The following is an 18,096-nucleotide window of genomic DNA, read 5'->3' as shown; positions in this document are numbered from 1 at the left end:
TCACCACACTTTAGTTATTCCTTGTTTGGGGCCACAATCTATTGTCCTATAAGTTCTATTAAACCTTGGGTAAAAGGGACCATTGAGGCACAGGTGGCAGCTGCTTGGTTTTATTCTTGTATTTACAGGGTGCAGAGTTATGAAGATGTATAACTTGTCTCAGGTTATCAGGAATTTGCAATTTAATAACATGGTAGACACATTACACACCTTCCATGGTTGCTGCCATCCATCTGGTTTCTTTTAGTGCCAATTTCAAGGGACGGAGAGCAAAACGCTCTACTCCTTCAGAATTTGAAGTTAGAACCTATGATCCAGCATTATTTCTCTGAGGTGAAAAGGCAGGAATTTCTGCTTGTGGCTCAGTTAACGTTATCAAGGAGGCTGCTATTCCACCATCTTTTTCCCATTTTGAACTTGATCTTAAAATAATGTTCCAAGGCAAATCCTTTGTAGTAACCCAAAAAATTTGCATCCGTGAAAGTGCTCCCTAGTGTTAATCCACAAAAGTAAATATCACAATTAATAATAAAACACAGTTCCAGACACATTTGAAGGTCTTGAGACTCTGTTTACCCCATGTTTTAAAATCTGATAAAATCAAATCTCTCTCTCTCTCTCTCTCTCTCTCTCTCTCTCTCTTGCTCACTTGCTCTCTCTCATTTTTCATGCACCCGTTTTTCTCTTTGGCACTAATGAGCCCACTTTCTCTTTGGCCACAATGAGACTGTTTTCTTTCCTCCCAAGTTTTACACCTGATAATATCACTGTCAGTACACCTCTGCTGACTTGGCCCGCGAGACAAGACATGGGGTAATGACCTGGAGGAGGAATGGGGATGAACAAGACAGGGCAAGAGACACAAGAGACGGAGACAAGACAGGCTTTCTGATCAAGTCTCATTTATTGAGGAAGTGAGCGGGGTCTAAATAGCTGTATAGTGGAAGCAGTTGGGTGGGACTAGTTGTGGATTGGTAGTGGAGGTCCAGGACCACAGGAAGATGCCAAGGCAAGCAGGGATTGGTGCTGCCGCACTTCTTGCCCAAATAAGGGAAAATATAACAGGAGCGTTCTGTCGCCCCCCCCCACACACACACACTCTGTGATTAACATTGAAGCTATCAATGCACTTCTCCCTCTCTGCACACACAATGAGAAGAGTCCCCTTACCCACTATCTCTTCTTACCCTAGTCCTTGGTTCAGGTGCCATGTGCTGTAGCCAGCACAGGTGTTGAAGTTTCTGGTAGGCTGGACAGTAAGAAGATAGAGAAATACAGACAAGAAGAAGCAAGGGGAGGTCAGGTGGAGCCCTCTCAGGTGGAGGAACACAAGTTGCTTAACCACTGTAGCGCATTTATTTATACTCGCAGGAGGAGGATATCAAGTTAAATCCCTCTGCCTAGGAATTTTGTATGGCTCAACTCACATCTTGAGTTCTCCAGGATGAAACAGCTTGTTTTTGTGGCTAACACTGCACGTGTCACCAATCTCCAGCTTAAGTAGCTAGTAGTAGTGGGCTTCCTGGAGATTCCCAGGTTCATCCTTGCCATCTTCCCCAGAGATGCTGCAGCTGTCATGCAAGCAACTCAAAATGTCCCACTTCCTCATTGAATTGCTACTCCGCTGGATCACAGTCCTGTACCCCCATCAACAGTAGGCTGGAATTGAACTGAACACAAGTCTGCACCTGGACTCCTCATGGGGAAAATTGTGAAGGCTTTACTTTGGCATCTGTTCTTCACCCTGCATTTAACATGTTGGTGTTCTGTCCCATGACTTTGGTCAAGTGGCACAAGGGTGTGTAGTGGCGAAGAGATTGGAGTGTGTACATGGTGTGCCTATGCTGACAGATGGTGCAGAAACATGCTGATCTTCCTGCAGCTGGCATGTGGCTTTTCAAATGAGCAAATTTCATGGGGATTTGGAGAAGCACAGGGAGCTGCTTGCATGCGTGGGAATGCATGCCTCATGGAGACGAGAACCTGCCACAAAACATCAGGCTGCTGGACCTGCTGTGCTTGATGAAGAACAGGAAGGGGTGGTCAGCACAGAACAGGGGCACAGAAAATCTACAACGACTACCAAACACAATGTAGCCTGCCACTGCGGCTGCAGCCTCTGTGCCTTCTTCACTGACCTCCACTACACTCTTGTGCACAAACTTGGACAGATACAGCTCACTGTCAGCCGACATCCCAGACAGGTCTGCCTTGTCCTGATCAAAGACATCCAGCACGCCCAGACTCTGCAATACAGAGTCCATAGCATAATTCTCTTGCAGTTTAAATCTCGGGAAGGAAACTCTCACTTCAGTTCTTTTCATGTGCTCTGGACTGGTCCAGGTTTGGAATTTCTCAAAAGTCAGGGCTTTTTCCACCTGAAAGACCAGGATTAGACATTACCAGCAGATCACAGCACCCATACACTACTGCCCCTTCCAAGGGCAGCCCACCCTCTTCTGACAGGCAGGTTGTACCCATCACAAAGTGTCCCTGCAGCTGCCTGGAAGTTTGTAAGATCTCTTACTTGGCCTGAACCCAGCAGCTGCAATGCCACATTAGGAAGGGCTTCCTGAGGTAGGAGATGAGGCTGCACATCCTTGCCACCCCAGTGTCTACAGAAGGTGACTATGCTTTGAGGGGAAGTGGGCTTTCTAAGTCTTTTGCTTTTCTGAATAAGACATAGTAGGAGGGCAGACATAAACTTGCTGATAAGTAAGTAACATGTGGCTATAAGCCACCAAGGCAGGGGCTGAGGCAGTACAGAATCGGGTCTCTCAATAGGAAAAGAACAGCATGAGGGCTTCTATAGACTCCCAGACTAATTCTCACTAGAAAGAGTTAAGGTTTCATTGAGGAAGTCCCTTGGAAAGAATTAGAAGGACAAGAAATGAGAAAAAAAAAAAAAAAAGCAAAACTGGACATAAAAGACACAGCACAATGGTGATGGGACTTATGCCAGAGAGAAAGCAGACAAGAAATGCACAGAGAGAACAGACTCCCAGAGCCAAGAGAGTGCCCTCCAGGCCCAACACAGTGCACGGGGCAGGCGCTGAGACCGCTCTAGGGAGAGCTCCTGCTCAGGGCGTGCAGGATGTTCCCACACCCAAGCACTTGCACGGGGGTTTTCCTCACTGGAGCGTCTCTGTGTTAATGAGGCAGATACACACGCCTACTAACTCTAAGCTGACCTTCTAGAAAGCCCCTCCCAACCAACCAACTGCCTCTTCCCCAAAATAAGGCCCTAAAAGGACAAATGAACACAAAGTCAGACCAACCCACTAAAATGAATGTCCAGATAGGCAGAAGTGCCTCATTTAATCAAAGGACAGCCCATGGAGCCAATCAAATTGTGACAAGTTCCAGAGGTATGAGGGTCCTCTGAAATATCAAAGAAGCCAGGGACAAACACTAGGGGGCATCAGTCTTCCCAGGCCCCCTGTCTGTCTGGTGCAGCTTCTCATTCTGTGCTTTTTCCTTCTAACAAATGTAGTCTCCTCTGTTCAGCTCTGTCCCTCTAGTTCACTATGGGTCTAACTTTAGCACCTCAGGGAGCTGCTCATTCCACATGACTGCATTGCTGTCTGTGATGAGGTGGAATTCTGGGTAGCTTCAGAAGAATGTGCTAGGTCAGGAGGACAGAGGGGCAGCCAAGGACAGGACTGCTTGGCAGCCCAGTTCTGGTGGGAAAGTACACAGGAATATACCAGATGTCCTGGGACGGACAGTGTGCACATGCATGTGCTCATGCACAAACACACACACACACACACACACACACACACACACACACACGCTGGTCTCACCGTGCTCAAGTCCACGCCCTCATCTGGGAGCACCACGACCATGCTCAGCTCCTGGCCCTGGTAGGGCAGCTCCAGGACCTGGACCCCCTCCTCACTCACGCGAGACCAGGGTAATGTGTCTCTCCGGAACATCATCTGCACCAGCCTCTGCTCCTTCTGGGGGGTGAGCAGAGGGGCACCCATGTCACAGGGATTCTCCAGGGAGCAAGAAAACTGCCCGGAGGAGCTTCCTGAGCACGTGAAGCCCCAGGATGGAAGCGGCAGCTGTTGTCCAGGTGACCTAGGGAAACGGAAGCCAGTGCTTCCCATAGGCATGAAAAGCCACAGAGGCAGGAGCAGCCTGGGGAGCTGTTCTCGCCGGCACCATCCAATACGATACCTGGAATGCTCCCCATGGTGCTGCTTGGCCCCAGAGAACCGAGTCTCGTAGGGAAAAATCAGTGAATCATGACATAAAGTGTAACTTATTTTAAAATAGAGGTGTAGTTCAACATGTATAGAGAACTAAATGTTTCCTTGCTAATTAGTATTCGACTTTCAAGGGATTATAGGACTGGGCAAATTATTTTAACTCTGCATTAATCGAAGTTAAAGAAGTCAATCTCTAAGTCTTTGTCACTTGGCTTTAATATTAAAAATTTGCAAGTTGTATTACACAATTTGCTAATTTCTAATATTAAAGGCAATTTGTAAATTTCTGATATTAAAGCCAAGTGCAAAAGATTAATAATTTTTAAGTTAATGAACAATTCAAATAAACACTTACTTTTCCTTAAAAATTCCTTGACTAAGGGCCAGCCAGATAGTTCAGCAGACTAAAGCACCTGCCTAGGCAGAGCGCAGTGGCTGGGGTTTGACCACTCGTGGCCTGCCATGCCAGCCCCGCCCCAGGACATGTGGCTATTGAACTGAGCACGCCGATCCACTCCTGTAACCCCAGCATTTAGGAGGCTGAAAACAGGAGGGTCACTACAACTCCAGTCTATGTAGTGAGACCCTATAAACACTGTGGTAAATACATTTTAAAAAAAAGAAATTCCCTGATTAAAGATCTGTGTTTTACCATTTTCTTGACTCCACCCAGTGACCCATCACCATATCATAACATTTCTTTTTATAGTTTCTCCGTGGGTAAAATGGACTTAAAGGAAAATCCTCAGTTTCCAGGCTGAGTTTGTAGTAATATGTGCTGCAGAAATTACAAGAGAATAATTTATGCCAATTAATCAGCAGAACATATTCTTTAGTCCTAGAATGTTGTTCTCCTAAGCTTAAATATAAGTTTGGAAATATATTTTCTCAAATAATTTTAATTACTTTATGCCCTTACAAAGTTTTTTTTGTTTTTGTTTTTGTTTTTTTTTTTTGAGAACCAGGGATTGAACTCAGGCCCTTGCGCTTGCCAGAGAAGCGCTTAGGCCACTGAGCCATCTCCCCAGCCCCAAAATTAAATTATTTTGAGGGGCCAGGGAGATGGCTCAGTGGCCTAAGCGCTTCCCTGGCAAGCGCAAGGGCCTGAGTTCAATCCTTCCTTCTGTGCAAAAAAAAAAAAAAAAAAAAAAGCTAAATTACTTTTACTCCCCTATCCTATGAAATTATTTTGTTTAAAACTTCCCCTACCTGGTTTATTTTGAAAGGCATTTCCCTTGTGATCGACTTTACAAATGGTTTTTCCCACCATCCTTTGAAGTAGACAGCATTGATGAGAACCAGCCTGCACGCCTTATCAATTGAATTCCGGGCTAACAGCTTTTCAATTTTGCCTGTTGAGGAAAGCAGAGGTTGCATTCAGTCACTGTTTATAAATACTGCTTATGAACAAACTATAGGATAATGTCCTGGAACGTTTAACCATGATGTTTTCAGGCCAGTTGAGTTAGGATTGTTATGAACTACCGAGTCAGAAACAACTCCTTGGCGAGATGCTTGCGCCCGTGGATGCTTGGGAAGCATCCCCCAAACAAAGGCAGTGGCAGGCTTCTGAGTCACTCAAGGAAAGCAGGTTAACAGGAAGCACAGGTTGGAGAGCCAGCGAGCTGGAAACGAGAGCTCCTCTGGGTGGGCACTGCATTCCCTCAGTGGTTAACTGCAGTGTGGGGGCTGTGGCTGCATGTTCACAGCCATAGCTAACAAGGGACAGAGACGACTCAGTATAAGGGACAGCAGAACAGAGGGCAAAGGGAGGGGGTGGAAGAGTGACTGCTGTTGGATCCTGCAGACAGCACCAGGCCTCCCTGGGGAAGGGGATGTGGGCCCTGCACATTTCCTCCTCTTCCCCCAGATATCAAGGACTCCTTTTTGTGAAGAGAATTCGTGCTTACTGCTGCTTCTAGAGGGCATAAGTGGCATAAAGAGTTCATTTTAAAAATCAGGAAAATAGTTGCTGAGTCATGAAACAAAAACTGCCTGCCATTTGCCGCTGTCTCATTTGTTAGCAGAAGCAGCAATGCTCCTAGCGGGACTCAGGTGAGCGAGCGCTTCCCACCTCCAGCCACCATCGATCTTGGAGGCCATGCATGGAACACATCCTTGTTTCACCTGGCAGTGAATGAGGATCAGGCCCAAGGCATACTGCCTTTAGAGTATGTCCCTTAGGACTAAGGATCTTCTCCTGCAGTAGACAAATCAACCCTAGCTTTGTGAGGTCTAGTCAAGAGAGGTGAGGTAGGTGTGATGAAAGAGAAGGCAGAAGAAGTTCCCATAATACGGCATTGGTCAGATAGTGGTGAGCAGAGCTGCCTTCCGTAATACAGACAGGTGCTGGGCTAGGAGCTGCACGTACTCTAGGATGAGGTGGCCCAAATGCGTGGTGCTGATGGCTTAGATCTAAATGTCCCCACAAAGCCTTGTGAGCTCAGAAGGTGACTGGACCTTGGGTCTCTCTGCCTGACCAACTGGGTTGGGTTTGGTTTGGTTTCTGGTACCAGGAGCTCTGGGCTTGCCATGCAGGCATTTATGCCGCTGAGCTATCTCCACAGCTCCTATCTGCATGACCAATTGTTAAGAGGTAAGGCCATGTGGGGGGGTGTCACTAGGACAGGAACTATACTGTGATGCAATCCATTGCTGTCCTGGGCTCCTCCCTTCTCTCTGTGTTTTGGCCACCATGAGGAGAGCCGCTGTCCTCCATGATCGGCTATCCCATGAGCCCACAGCTACACTGCACTCAGTCATCCATGAAGCATAACTGAGCCAAAAGAAGCCTCTCCTTCCTCAAGCTGTTGGTCATGGGCCTAGTGTACCAGGGAAGAGACAGTGACAAAACGGTGATCAGGGAAAGTCTTTCATCCACCTCCTCCTCACAGATAGGAAGTGGCTGGCCCCTCATGTGTCAACATTTGAAACCAATGAACATGTATCCTGCTGTAAATGTTAAACTGAGTTCAGCCCTCTGAGTTCACCTGACTTTCGGAGTTGACACTCTGGTTCTAGAACAGGTGCAAGGAAATCTCTGATTATTGGAAATCTCAGGTTATTGGAACCCTGAGCATCTGATCTCAACGGCATTAAAGCCACTAATGTGGAGTCCTGGAAGTCACTTCATTCTGTCCATGGAAGAGACACATATAGACAAGGGGCAGTGTGTGATGGAATAGGGAAGAAGGTGGGAGTGGAAGAAGAAGATGGGAGCAGAGAAGAAGAGACAGGGAGGAGTGAGTGGGAGGAGAGGCGGGGTGAAGACAAGCAAAAGGAACCACCGCTGTTCACCTCCAGTCTTTTTGGACACCCAGGCATTGATGTGTTTCCTGGACTTCTTTGGATCTTTCACAAAGGACAGCTGCTCCAGCTCAGCTTGGTAGAACTTCAGACAGGATTCCTGAAATGACTGTGGACAGAGACACACTAGGTGAGGCCACAGAGCTGCACAAAAGTCACCGAGTCCCCAAGCATTCTGAGTCAATGATACTTTGAAAAATTCGAGAGGTGTACGTGTCTCTTAGGAGATGTCACCCTGAGTCTAAGGAATGTCAAGTACCAGCTTCTAGGTAAGGAAGTGCTGAGCTTGGAAGAACTCAACAGGAATGGAAGAACTGTACAGATCTCACATGGGAAATCGTGGAAGGCTTCCTTAGAGAGCTCTGTCATTAGAAAATCAAGGTTGCTGTCAGTTCTTCACGTTCTCTGGGTCCTCCCCTAGGACCTGCGCCACAGGGTATTTCAAGGCAACCTTCTCTGTTCTGGAGATGTGACTCACTGAGAGGAATTTGTAGCTTTCTTCTCCGAAGAGCCGGTTTGCTATGCAGAGGGAATGCAGAGCACCGGGCCTGTGCACCTGGGTGAGAAGTGACTGGAAGCCACTGTGAATGTCATCCTCAGCATTTAATGCCAGCAGCACCTGTGGGGGGAGCCAAAGCCACTGTCAGTACTGTCCTCTGGTCTCATGAAGAGTTTACATAAAATGTTTTTTCTCAAGTACTCCAAAGAATGATCTGTTACAAGGAATGATTTATCCTTCCTTCCTTCTTTCCTTCCTTCCTTCTTTCCTTCCTTCCTTCCTTCCTTCCTTCCTTCCCTCCTTCCCTCCTTCCTTTCTTTCTTTCCTTCTTTTTATTGTGCCACCATCTACTTGTACAGACAAGACTCAATTTCATGGTGATCCTGGTGCCTCAGCCTCCTCAGGGCTGGGATTGCTGACATGCACCACCACACCCAGAAAGGCCCCTTTACTTTATCCCAGCAGTGCATCCTACAGAAGAGCCACTAGTGGGCTGGTGGAGACAGAGAGAGAGGCAGGAGTCGGGGAGTCTAAAGTGTGGCTCTTCCACCTGTACTGAATGCAGAGGGAGGAAGAGAAGTGAAAAGGCCCCAGAGGCTCAGAATGGAGCCGTTACAAAGCCTACATCACACGCTGTGCAGGAATCACCAGAACCAGAGGAAAAGTGATCTGCCAAGTTTATTTGAAAAATAAATAAATGGTTAAAGGCCTGGCTAGACAGCTTAGCAGATTAAAGTGCCTACTTAGGCAGAGCGCGGCAGCTGGGGCTCGATCCCAGCATGGCATGCCAGCCCCACCTGCAAACACACTGAGATGGCATATGACACTGGGCGTGGTGGCGCGCACCTGTAATCCCAGCACTTCGGAGGCTGAAAACAGGAGTATCACTACAAGTCCGATCTACGTAGTGAGACCCTGTAGACCCTGTACTAAATACTAAGCAAATAAATACATAAATAAATGGTTCAAAGCACTGAAGATGCAAGGAAAATGTGCAGAGATAGAACCACCAGGGGAAGCTTTAGAGGATTCAGAGTATGCAAAGAAGCAACATGAACTAACAGGACTAATTCAGAGTTCTTAAAGTTGCATCCTAGAGAGATCACTTTTTACATATTACTTTAAGTGTCACCTTAACATTTGAAAAACATGTATTAGGACAGAAGGAAATTCTCAGTTGATCCTGAAATACAAACATTTTAAGATTGCAGTTTAGCATGGTAGTGACATGCCTGCAACACCAGCCATCTGGGAAGCTGAGACAGGAAAACCACAAATTCAAGCTCACTCTAAAAAACTGAGGGACTCAGAAGACTGTCTCACCAAAAAAGGGCTGAGGATGTTACCAGTGTGAAGATTTTGGGTTCTATCCAGTGTACAAAGGAAAGAAATCATACAGGTTTTAGGATTTGACATTAATGTATTATACTAGAAATCAAAACTACGAATAAAATACCAGTCACATGGAAATGACACCCCTGTATAGTTATTAGAAACACTTTATGCCTGCAATGGGGGCTGAGACCTATAACCTCCGCATTCTGAAAGGATGAGGCAGGACGATCTCAAGTTCAAGCCCAACCTGACCAATCAGGTAATTTAGAAAGAGTTTGGAACTAGTTTTAAAGGCTGGGAGTAATCAGTTTTCACTGAGTCTGGCTCAGTGTGAAGGTTCTACATTCATCTTCAAGTAGTCACAAGAAAAACAAAGTCCTTTTGTAAGTAAATGACTTTTGTATGTCACAGCACTATTCTATTCACTATTCCTAAACGTTATATACGTGTAATCACCTAGATTCAATCAGTACACAATTAATTCTCAGCCATCAACACATCAATTAATTTACAAGTATGTACAATTCTTAGGCTTTTGTGGATCAGTTAAAAATGCATTTGATTTTTTTCAAAACCTAGAAAAAGGAGGATATGACTCTACCCACAGCAATGAAAGAATAAGAAAATAACAGAGAAGTACTTCTTAAAAGAGTTAAGTAATTTTTAAAATATTACTTCTTACACAAAATTGGATAAATATACAGATACTTTCTCTTAGTTAAATGAGAAGAAAGATTTGTACTAATAGTGTTTGGACAGGATATCATGTCTGCATCTTGTACTATGTATAACTACTACGAAGACAATATACAGTGCATTAATTATTGAAACTGTCCTACTAACCTGCTTTCAAACTGTCTCATTGCTATTTCTTTCCCATTAAAATTAATAAAAATTAAAACAAAAATAAAGTCCAGAACAAGAAAAAAATACTTTTGCTAATATTCAACAACTTCATTGCTAATGACACTGCGTCATAATAGAAAAAGTTGAAGGCCTACAACATCATTTTATGAAGCTTAAAGGTCACTGAAAAAGAAATCAAAAATTGAGCAAATGCCACTGAACTGCAAGCTTAAAACATGTTTCAGATGGTAAATTTTGTATGCATTTTACCACAAGAGAAATATAATAGAAGACAGGAATATACCTCTGCGGAACAAGTGTTTGCCTGGCAAGCTGTAAGGCCCTGAGTTTGATTCCCAGTAAAAAATAAATTAATTAATTAAATATAAATAAATAAACAAATTTTTTAAAAAAACAAAAGAAAAATGTAAGAAAGGAAAGTGATTAGGCAAGTGAGGGGACCCAGATTCAATCCCTGGCACCACATGCCATGCTGGCCCCATCCCCGGGGCACGCTGAGTTGGCCCCAAAACTTGGCATGGTGGCACATGCCTGTAATCCCAGTACCGGCTCTGGGCAGCATGAAAACAGGAGGATCACTAGGAGTCTGAGCTGCGTTGTGAGACCGTGTACCAAAGACATTTAAAAAGAAAAAGGGAAAGGAAAGTGAAGCCAGTTTTACTTAAGATTGTGGCACTGCTGTGACTACTGGTAGCTGACTTCCATCAAGTTTACACGAATGATCTCACCAAATCCCAGCACGAACCGGAAGCCCACTGATAGAAGCACGGACAGTTTCTAAGCAAAGTGCCAAATCTCAAACCAAAATGCGCCCTTGGGACTGCACGAAAATGCTGCCCATCCTCAGACATTCCTTTTCACAGGCTGAAAGCATACACCACATTTCTTCCTTCTGCTGTAGTTATTAAAATAAGTTTTTGACGACATACAAAAAACAAATTATCAGTACAGATCCCCGGGCAGCCCGACCTAGTGCTGCGGCGGCCCGGGCCTGTGTGCGACCGCAGCGCGTGACCAGCTTCTGAGCACACAGGTCCCCTGGGCCCTGGGGCGCGGGTACCCTACCTGGGTCCCCAGCAGCTGCCAGAGGATCAGAAAGAGCCTCCCCTACAGGGCTCCTCAGGGAGCGCGCAGCCTAGGAGACCCCAAGAACCACCCGAAGGTCCTTCCGCTCTGGGCATCTGCCTCAGCGCCCACGCAGTGAGCAGGGAGGGGCAGAGAGCTGTCGCCACCGAAAGGGCTCCGGGTCCTGCTGGTCACGTGGAGACCAAAAGGAGAGCCCTACAGGCCAGTGCAGAGCTCCGCGCAGGGGCACCAGGGGCCAGCGGCCCGCCTGGGAGTGCTTGCTCGTGCCCCTGCCCACCTTGAGACTGGTTCTAGGACCTTTCAAATCTTTATTTTCTTTTATTTTGAAGAGTAAAAACAAATAGCAGAAACAAGCAGGAAGGGGCTGGGGAGATGGCTCAGTGGAATAAGCGCTTCCCTGGCAAGCGCAAGGGCCTGAGTTCAATCCCCGGTTCTGCAAAAAAAAAAAAAGAAAGAAAGAAAGAAAGAAAGAAGAAAGAAAGAAAGAAAGAAAGAAAGAAAGAAAGAAAGAAAGAAAGAAAGAAAGAAAGAAAGAAAGAAAGAAGCAGGAACAGGGAAATTACCTATTTTCATCATCAAATCTGTCAGATTAACGTGACAGTTATGCAAGATTGGACAAATAATTGAATATTAATGCTTGCTTTCAATAAACCTAATTTTACTTGTCTTTCTTTTGCTTTTTTGAAAATTGATTTTGCCTTTCCTGTGAGGCCCAAATGCGCGAGGCAAGAAGTGAGGGCGCTGGGCTTCTGGTTTTCATTGCATAGACAGCTCTACCGCCAAGACGGTTGATGTACCTAAAACCGGAAGGACTATCTGTAAGAAGTGTGACAAGCATCAGCCTCACAGTGACCCAGCATAACAAGGGCAGGATTCCCCGCACGCCCAAGAAAAGAGGCACTACGACTGGAAGCAGAGAGGCTGCGGCCGGCGGCCGAAACCCATCCTCCGGAAGAAGGCTAAAATGACAAGGAAGAGAGTGCTGAGGCTTGAGCGTGTGGAGCCCAACTGCAGAGCGAAGAGAAGGCTGGCTGCTAAGAGATGCAAGCGCTCTGAACTGGGAGGAGACCAGGAGAGAAGGGGCCAGGCGATCCAGTTCTGACCTCGTGCGTAGCTTTAAGGCTAAATGTTGAAGCTATAGGAAGACTAGCTGTAGGAAAATAAATGCAGTAGTAACCACAAAAATAAATAAAATAAAATAAATTTGATTTTAAAGAGAGGATAATAAGGCCCGGTGAGATAGCTCAGCAGTCTACATTGCCTGTGTAGGCAAGCAGGGTCCTCCTTTGTCTCTGGCCTTGCGGCATTCTATTTGTCCCCTCACTGAGTAGCAAGGCAGCAAAGAATAATTACAGCTGCAAAGTTGAGCTCCAAAAGGAGCCAGATCTCAGTGACTTTTGTGTCAAGGAGTTCCAAAATCCTTTTCTCCTCTTTACTTCTCCTATACTGGGATCACACCCCAAGCAATCGCACTCCATAGCCCAGCCTCGCCTCACTTCCTAAAGGAAACACCAGGAAAATTGCCTCTTTTCTGAGTTAGTATCTTTGGAAGATCCCCAGCCTGTCCACACCACCGCAAAGCACAAAACCTCATGTCACATAAGCAGCAGGAAGAGGCCGACCTACCTCAGCTATCTGGGCGGCCGTGCTGCCCTTGGCCCCCAGCAGGACCATGCCCAAGGCCGAGGAGATGCTCACGGGAGAGAAGAAGACATTGCGTGCTGGGTCCTCCTGACCCAGAAGCTTTAAAAGGCGGATGGCAAAGGCTCCATTGGCTTCCGACAGCGGGTTCATGATGCAGTCTAGAGGCAAAGAGGAAGGGCCACGTCAGGCAACTCACCTGAGTGTGCACTGCCAAGTGTCCACTGCATGGAAACTGCTTTTGGTTTTCATTGCAAAGCTGCGGGATATTTCAAGCATTCCAACAAAAAGTCCATTTCCTTGCTCTCTCCTTCCAAAATTATACCCAGATTTCAGGACAGTTAACGAAGTGTGAAGGTGGCAGCAGCCCAGAGCAGTCTAAGAGCCTCAGGGAAGCCCAGAGAGCTCGCTCCTCTGCACAGGTGGACAGACAGACACACAGACAGACGCATGTGACAACGTACAGGGCACGGCGGGGCCAGGTGAACTCTAGCTCTTTCCCATTAGGACAGCTGCTCTCTCCTGAGGAGCAGGCCAGAGTTAGAGATGAAGAGGACAAGAAGGACGAGGAGGAGGTGGGACAGAGGGAAAGCAGAGTGCAGCACGGAGCTCTGCCTGGCCTCAAGCGCTCTCCCTGTGCTGTTCTCGCTTCTCTTATGGAGCATCCCCGTGCCAAGCGCAGCCGGCCACCAGACCACGAAGGAGCAAGGCAGGAGCTGTGGCCTGAGGCAGGCTGATGGCAGCTCTGCTGGGAGGCCAGAGCTTCTGCTGCAGGGCAGCTCAGGGCCAGGCCAGCTGGGGGCGCCAGGCTGCTGTTTCTCCTGCCCTGCAGCCTGTGTCCCTGAGGGGGTCCCAGGCCCAGCTGACCTCTCGGCACAGCCTGAGTCCAGTTCACTTCCTCCCCATCCCACCCTGCTCCGGAAATCGGAAATCGTATGACCAGCACCCTGACTGCAGGAAGAAAACACTCTCGCTCTCCTATGGCTGCACTCTCTTTGGTCAAAAAACTGAGGCCTTCGTAAGAAACTGGGGGTGCTCTCTACCCACATTCCAGCTCACCCATGGACCTCATCTTCCCCACCCATCCTAAGACTCCTCCTCTACCTCTGCCCCAATCTCTCTCCATCTCCTCCTTGAGACCCAAGGCCCAGCCTGCACCACCCTGGCTCCTCTTCAGACTCCTGCTGTCCCTGCCACTGTGGTCCCAGTTACCTGTCTGTTCTCACTGCCATGCAGATCAACACAGCTCCCAGCACAGCACTGCCCTCCTTCAGTGCTGACCTCGCACCCTTCCCTATTGCTCCCCCGCCCCACCCTTTCGGCCTCCTCAAAGTGGCCTCTGAGTCTGCGGACGCTGCCCACCCCCAACGCCCCTGTGTACTGGTACCGCTGCCCCTCCTCACCCCACGTTTTAGGGCAGCCCAGATTGCCTCCCTCCCTCTTGGCAAAGTAGCCCTCCCTGCTGCATTCAGCCCCTGTCAGGGACCCCGCCCGCCTGCAAGAGGTGGGGACAAGGATCCAGTCCCACAGGGGACACAGGCTCAGGAAGAAGAAGGCTTCCCTCTGCTGCAGCTGAGAGGCAGGAAAGAAGGGATGGGAAGGGGCGCTGAGTGTGGACACAGACTGAGATACGACCAGGACCCAGAGGAACCAGGGTGAGGCTGCTGCAGAGAAGAAGGGGGAAGGCAGGGATCAAGACAGCTCTGAGGAGCAATGCCACCTGAGCACCTCAGCGCCGGAGCTGCAGCTAAGGTGCCACCTGGCTCTGTCCAGGTCTCTCTGCACATGCGCAGTCCCCAGCAACAAAAACTGGCCTGTCCTCACCCAGCCTTCCACATTCTAGCCTTACCTTCCAGCAGCCAGCAGCCCACTGGAGCCTGGACCCCACCTGATCGAATGATCCCAGGACCAGGAAGTCGGCTTGGGGCTGACCAGGATGCAGGGGCTTTTGTGAACATGGTAGCTCTGTGGTTTCCTGCAATGAGGGTGGGGGCTTTCCTGGCCTGGCCTCTTTTCCCAGCCTCCTGGCCAGGAAGCATACCCCTGTGCCACAGGGACACTTCAGGGACTGAGGAGGGGCGGAAGTTCTTCCTGAAACACCCACCTCCAAACTGTACTCTGGAAAAAATTAACTTTCAAAAGTGAAACTGACAGCAGATCACAAGGAAGCCAGACAAACACCAGGGGTGTGCCTAGTGCCCCAGCTCTGGGGCAAGCTGAGGCAGGAGGTGGAGCCTTCTGGCCCAGCTACAGCAACTTAAAAAGAGCCTGTCTCATTGGTTTTTTTCAACGGTGATGAGGATACAGGAAGGTCCTGGGTTCCAGCCCCACTACTTCTCCTACCAAAAAAGGAAAGAACAAGAATCGGAGGACCAAAGCCAACTAGGACCCTGGCTTTCCTAACTGCAGGAAGCCGAAGGAGAATGAGAAGCTCTGACTTCGCTGGGCTGGTCGGTCCCCATTCAAGTAAACCTGGCAGATGAAGTGAAAGTATTTGCCCAGCACGGCCCACACACACTGTGGTCAGTTCAAGACCAGAACCCGGGACCAGGCAGAGAGCTCAGTAGAATAAGCACTTGCCTGGCAAGAGCAAGGGCCTGAGTTCAATCCCCAGTTCTGCCAAAAAGCAAAAAAATCAAAGACTACCACCCACACAGAGCCCAGGCCCTAGCTCCTCGGAGCCCAGCCCTCTTCTTACCCACGCAGCTTCTCTGTGTGCATGCTGCTCCTCCTGCTTCAGGCAGACACTGAGAGGAACCAGCTCAGGACAGTGACCTTGTGCTCTGTGAGGAGGGACCATGGCCAGAGCAAGTTCACTGAGGAACCAGAGACCTGCAAGGTAGCCACCCTGTCTGCACCTTTGCACTCTCAGGCAGAGGCCAGTGGATCTGTCTGTAACAATGGCCAGACCAGCACAGGCTGTTGGCAGCTTTGTGGTCAGCAGGGAGCTTCGTCCAGGGCTTCTCTGTCCTATTACAAATTTCTCAGATGCTGCGGCCTCCTAAAGCACAACGGGGGGTGAGGCCTGCTGGGGTCTTCCAACTCTCTTGGGCACCAGCCCTGTTCTGGAATGACCCCACACCCCAAGAATAAGGGATACTTATATTTTCCCCAATTAGCAATAAGGTTTGGGGCTTCTGCAAGGGGAACAATATAATACAGGACAGTGGCTGGGGAGATAGCTCAGTAGAATAAGCATGTGCCTGGCAAGCACAAGGGCCTGACTTCAATCCCCAGTTCAGCCAAAAAAAAAAAGTATATATATATATATATATATATATATATATATATATATATATCAGGACACATTTTATAATATTATTTTATAATCAGTCACCCAAAGAATCATATACAAGAAGTACAGAAAACCTGTCCACACACTAAAATCCAAAGAATCCAGCTGAGGGCCTACATCCTAATATCCTGCATGAGTCAAGCTAAAATCCTAAAGCTCATAGCAGTGTCTCCCACAAGTCCCGCAGGAGGCCTAGAGCCCACAACAAAGTCTCATGCAGGCTGGACTCACCGATCTGCGCTAGAAAGGCCCAAAGATCAGCGGTGGAAGTTAGAAAGTCTGTGCCAGCAGGATGAAGGATCTGTGCTAGCAGGCTGAGGGGTCTGCGCTGGAGTCAGGAAGCGATGCTCAAGCTTCGCAAGCACCGGAGCTCTCCCAAAGGCATTCTGAGGTTAGCCACATCCATGCTCAGCAACAGTGAGGTCCCGAGCTCTTCCAGCGATGACGAAAGCTGAGTTCCCATCAGGAAAGCCAACATGACAAGCTTCTCTACGAGGCTGAACAGTGTACCATTTTCCTGTCTGCAGCCCAGGAAGTGATGCTCAAGATGAGGCCCAGAGCTGCCAAGTGAACCGGAGCCATCCTCACTGACAACAAAGTTCCCAAGCTCCTCCTCTGAGAAGAAAAGCCAAGGTCATGAGGAAATCCATCATGACAGGGTCACAGCTCAGGAGAAACAGTGGCTTCCAACAGCTCCAACAGCTTCTCCAAACAGCATCACTAACAGCATCTTGACAATATCTCTAGTTCTGTCATGATGCTGCTGGCAACAACCATCAACTGGGCCTCCAACCCTCAGCTGGGTGTAATAAGTCAACCACCAGTTAGTAATACACTACATGGGGCTGGGGAGACAGCTCAATAGAATAAGCACGTACCTAGCAAGAACAAGGTCCTGAGTTCAATCCCCAATACCAAAAAAAAAAAAAAAAAAAAAAATCCACTATGCAAACTTTACTAAATAGAACATACACAACATAATCCTAATAAGAGAAGAATCCTAAAATTGCAAACTTAGGTCACTGGCAAGAAGGGTGGAAGGAAAAGATTAGAGTTCATATGAACTGACAGCTTCCAACTAAGCAAAAAAGGGGAAAACCAACTTTTCTGCCTCAGTTTCCCCATACTGAAGGCTGACTATTGGGGCCACATTTCCTTGTGTGCTAGGTCTCAGACAGGCCCCCAGGTAATATCTTATGTTGAGACAACTCAGAGGCCTCTGTATTCCTGATACCTGGTCCCCTGCCTCATCCTTTTTCTCTTGTTAGTGACTCCATAGCACAGCCAGGTAAAGAGTAGAAAGCCAGGACTCTTTGGGCTCGCTCTTCTGTTGAAGATTGCAGAGCAACATCTGGAGCCATTCTCCTAGAAGTCAGAGCTGTGACGTAGTACCAAGGAGCACATGGCAAGAACGGGGAACTTGAAAGAAACCTAGCAACACTGGCTTTGATGACAGTTCCTTTCTGAAAACCCAGTAACCTATGGGTTATGTTGGGCTTAGTGTCTCTGTTCCTGAGAGCAGAGCTCAAAAAGTCTGTGAAAGAGCCCGCCCAGTCTTTCTTAATATCCTGCTATGGGAATTGCATTTCAGCTTGAGTTTCAGAGGGTGGAAGTCTAATGGTCCATGGGGACAACTCAAAGTTCTGCTAGCAAATGAGACAGTAGAGAGTGAGAGATCTCCTTTCATTAAATTATTCAGTCATTGTTTTACCTTTTTCTTCTTGGAATATTTGACAACGAACCCCTAAGAGAAGCCAGGGAGGCTGGCAGCTCTAACATTAGCGCCTAGTGAGGAGGTGGGCAGGACTAAACCTGCCCTCAGCCAGGGTTGATGCTTGAGCGCTCAGGAG

General features: G+C 47.9%; 1 protein-coding gene across 1 annotated transcript; it reads right to left on the bottom strand.

The window, feature by feature from the left end:
• Positions 1-1,967: 1,967 nt before the first annotated feature.
• LOC101583740 (serpin B9-like) lies at positions 1,968-14,993 on the bottom strand. Its single transcript, XM_004628394.2, has 7 exons — positions 14,801-14,993; positions 12,937-13,112; positions 8,002-8,142; positions 7,515-7,632; positions 5,427-5,569; positions 3,807-3,962; positions 1,968-2,378 (listed from the first exon to the last, which is right to left on the bottom strand). The coding sequence occupies exons 1-7, from the start codon at positions 14,988-14,990 to the stop codon at positions 1,968-1,970; spliced, it is 1,335 nt and encodes a 444-aa protein (XP_004628451.2). The 5' UTR covers positions 14,991-14,993.
• Positions 14,994-18,096: the final 3,103 nt, after the last annotated feature.

The sequence above is a fragment of the Octodon degus genome, unplaced genomic scaffold (assembly GCF_000260255.1).
Source record: "Octodon degus isolate 3935 unplaced genomic scaffold, OctDeg1.0 scaffold00023, whole genome shotgun sequence".
Classification (NCBI taxonomy): Eukaryota; Metazoa; Chordata; class Mammalia; order Rodentia; family Octodontidae; genus Octodon; species Octodon degus.
This window is presented reverse-complemented; position numbering and strand designations above follow the sequence as displayed.

What these genes read in the sequence shown, in the direction of transcription:
- LOC101583740 (XM_004628394.2), bottom strand. Translation starts at nt 14,990, where the DNA reads ATGCTTCCTGGCCAGGAGGCTGGGAAAAGAGGCCAGGCCAGGAAAGCC. An exon ending in AAAGCTACAAATTCCTCTCA is followed by an intron (nt 7,633 to 8,001) that starts GTGAGTCACATC and finishes CTCTGTCCACAG; the next exon opens with TCATTTCAGGAATCCTGTCT. An exon ending in GGTGTCCAAAAAGACTGGAG is followed by an intron (nt 5,570 to 7,514) that starts GTGAACAGCGGT and finishes TTTCCTCAACAG; the next exon opens with GCAAAATTGAAAAGCTGTTA.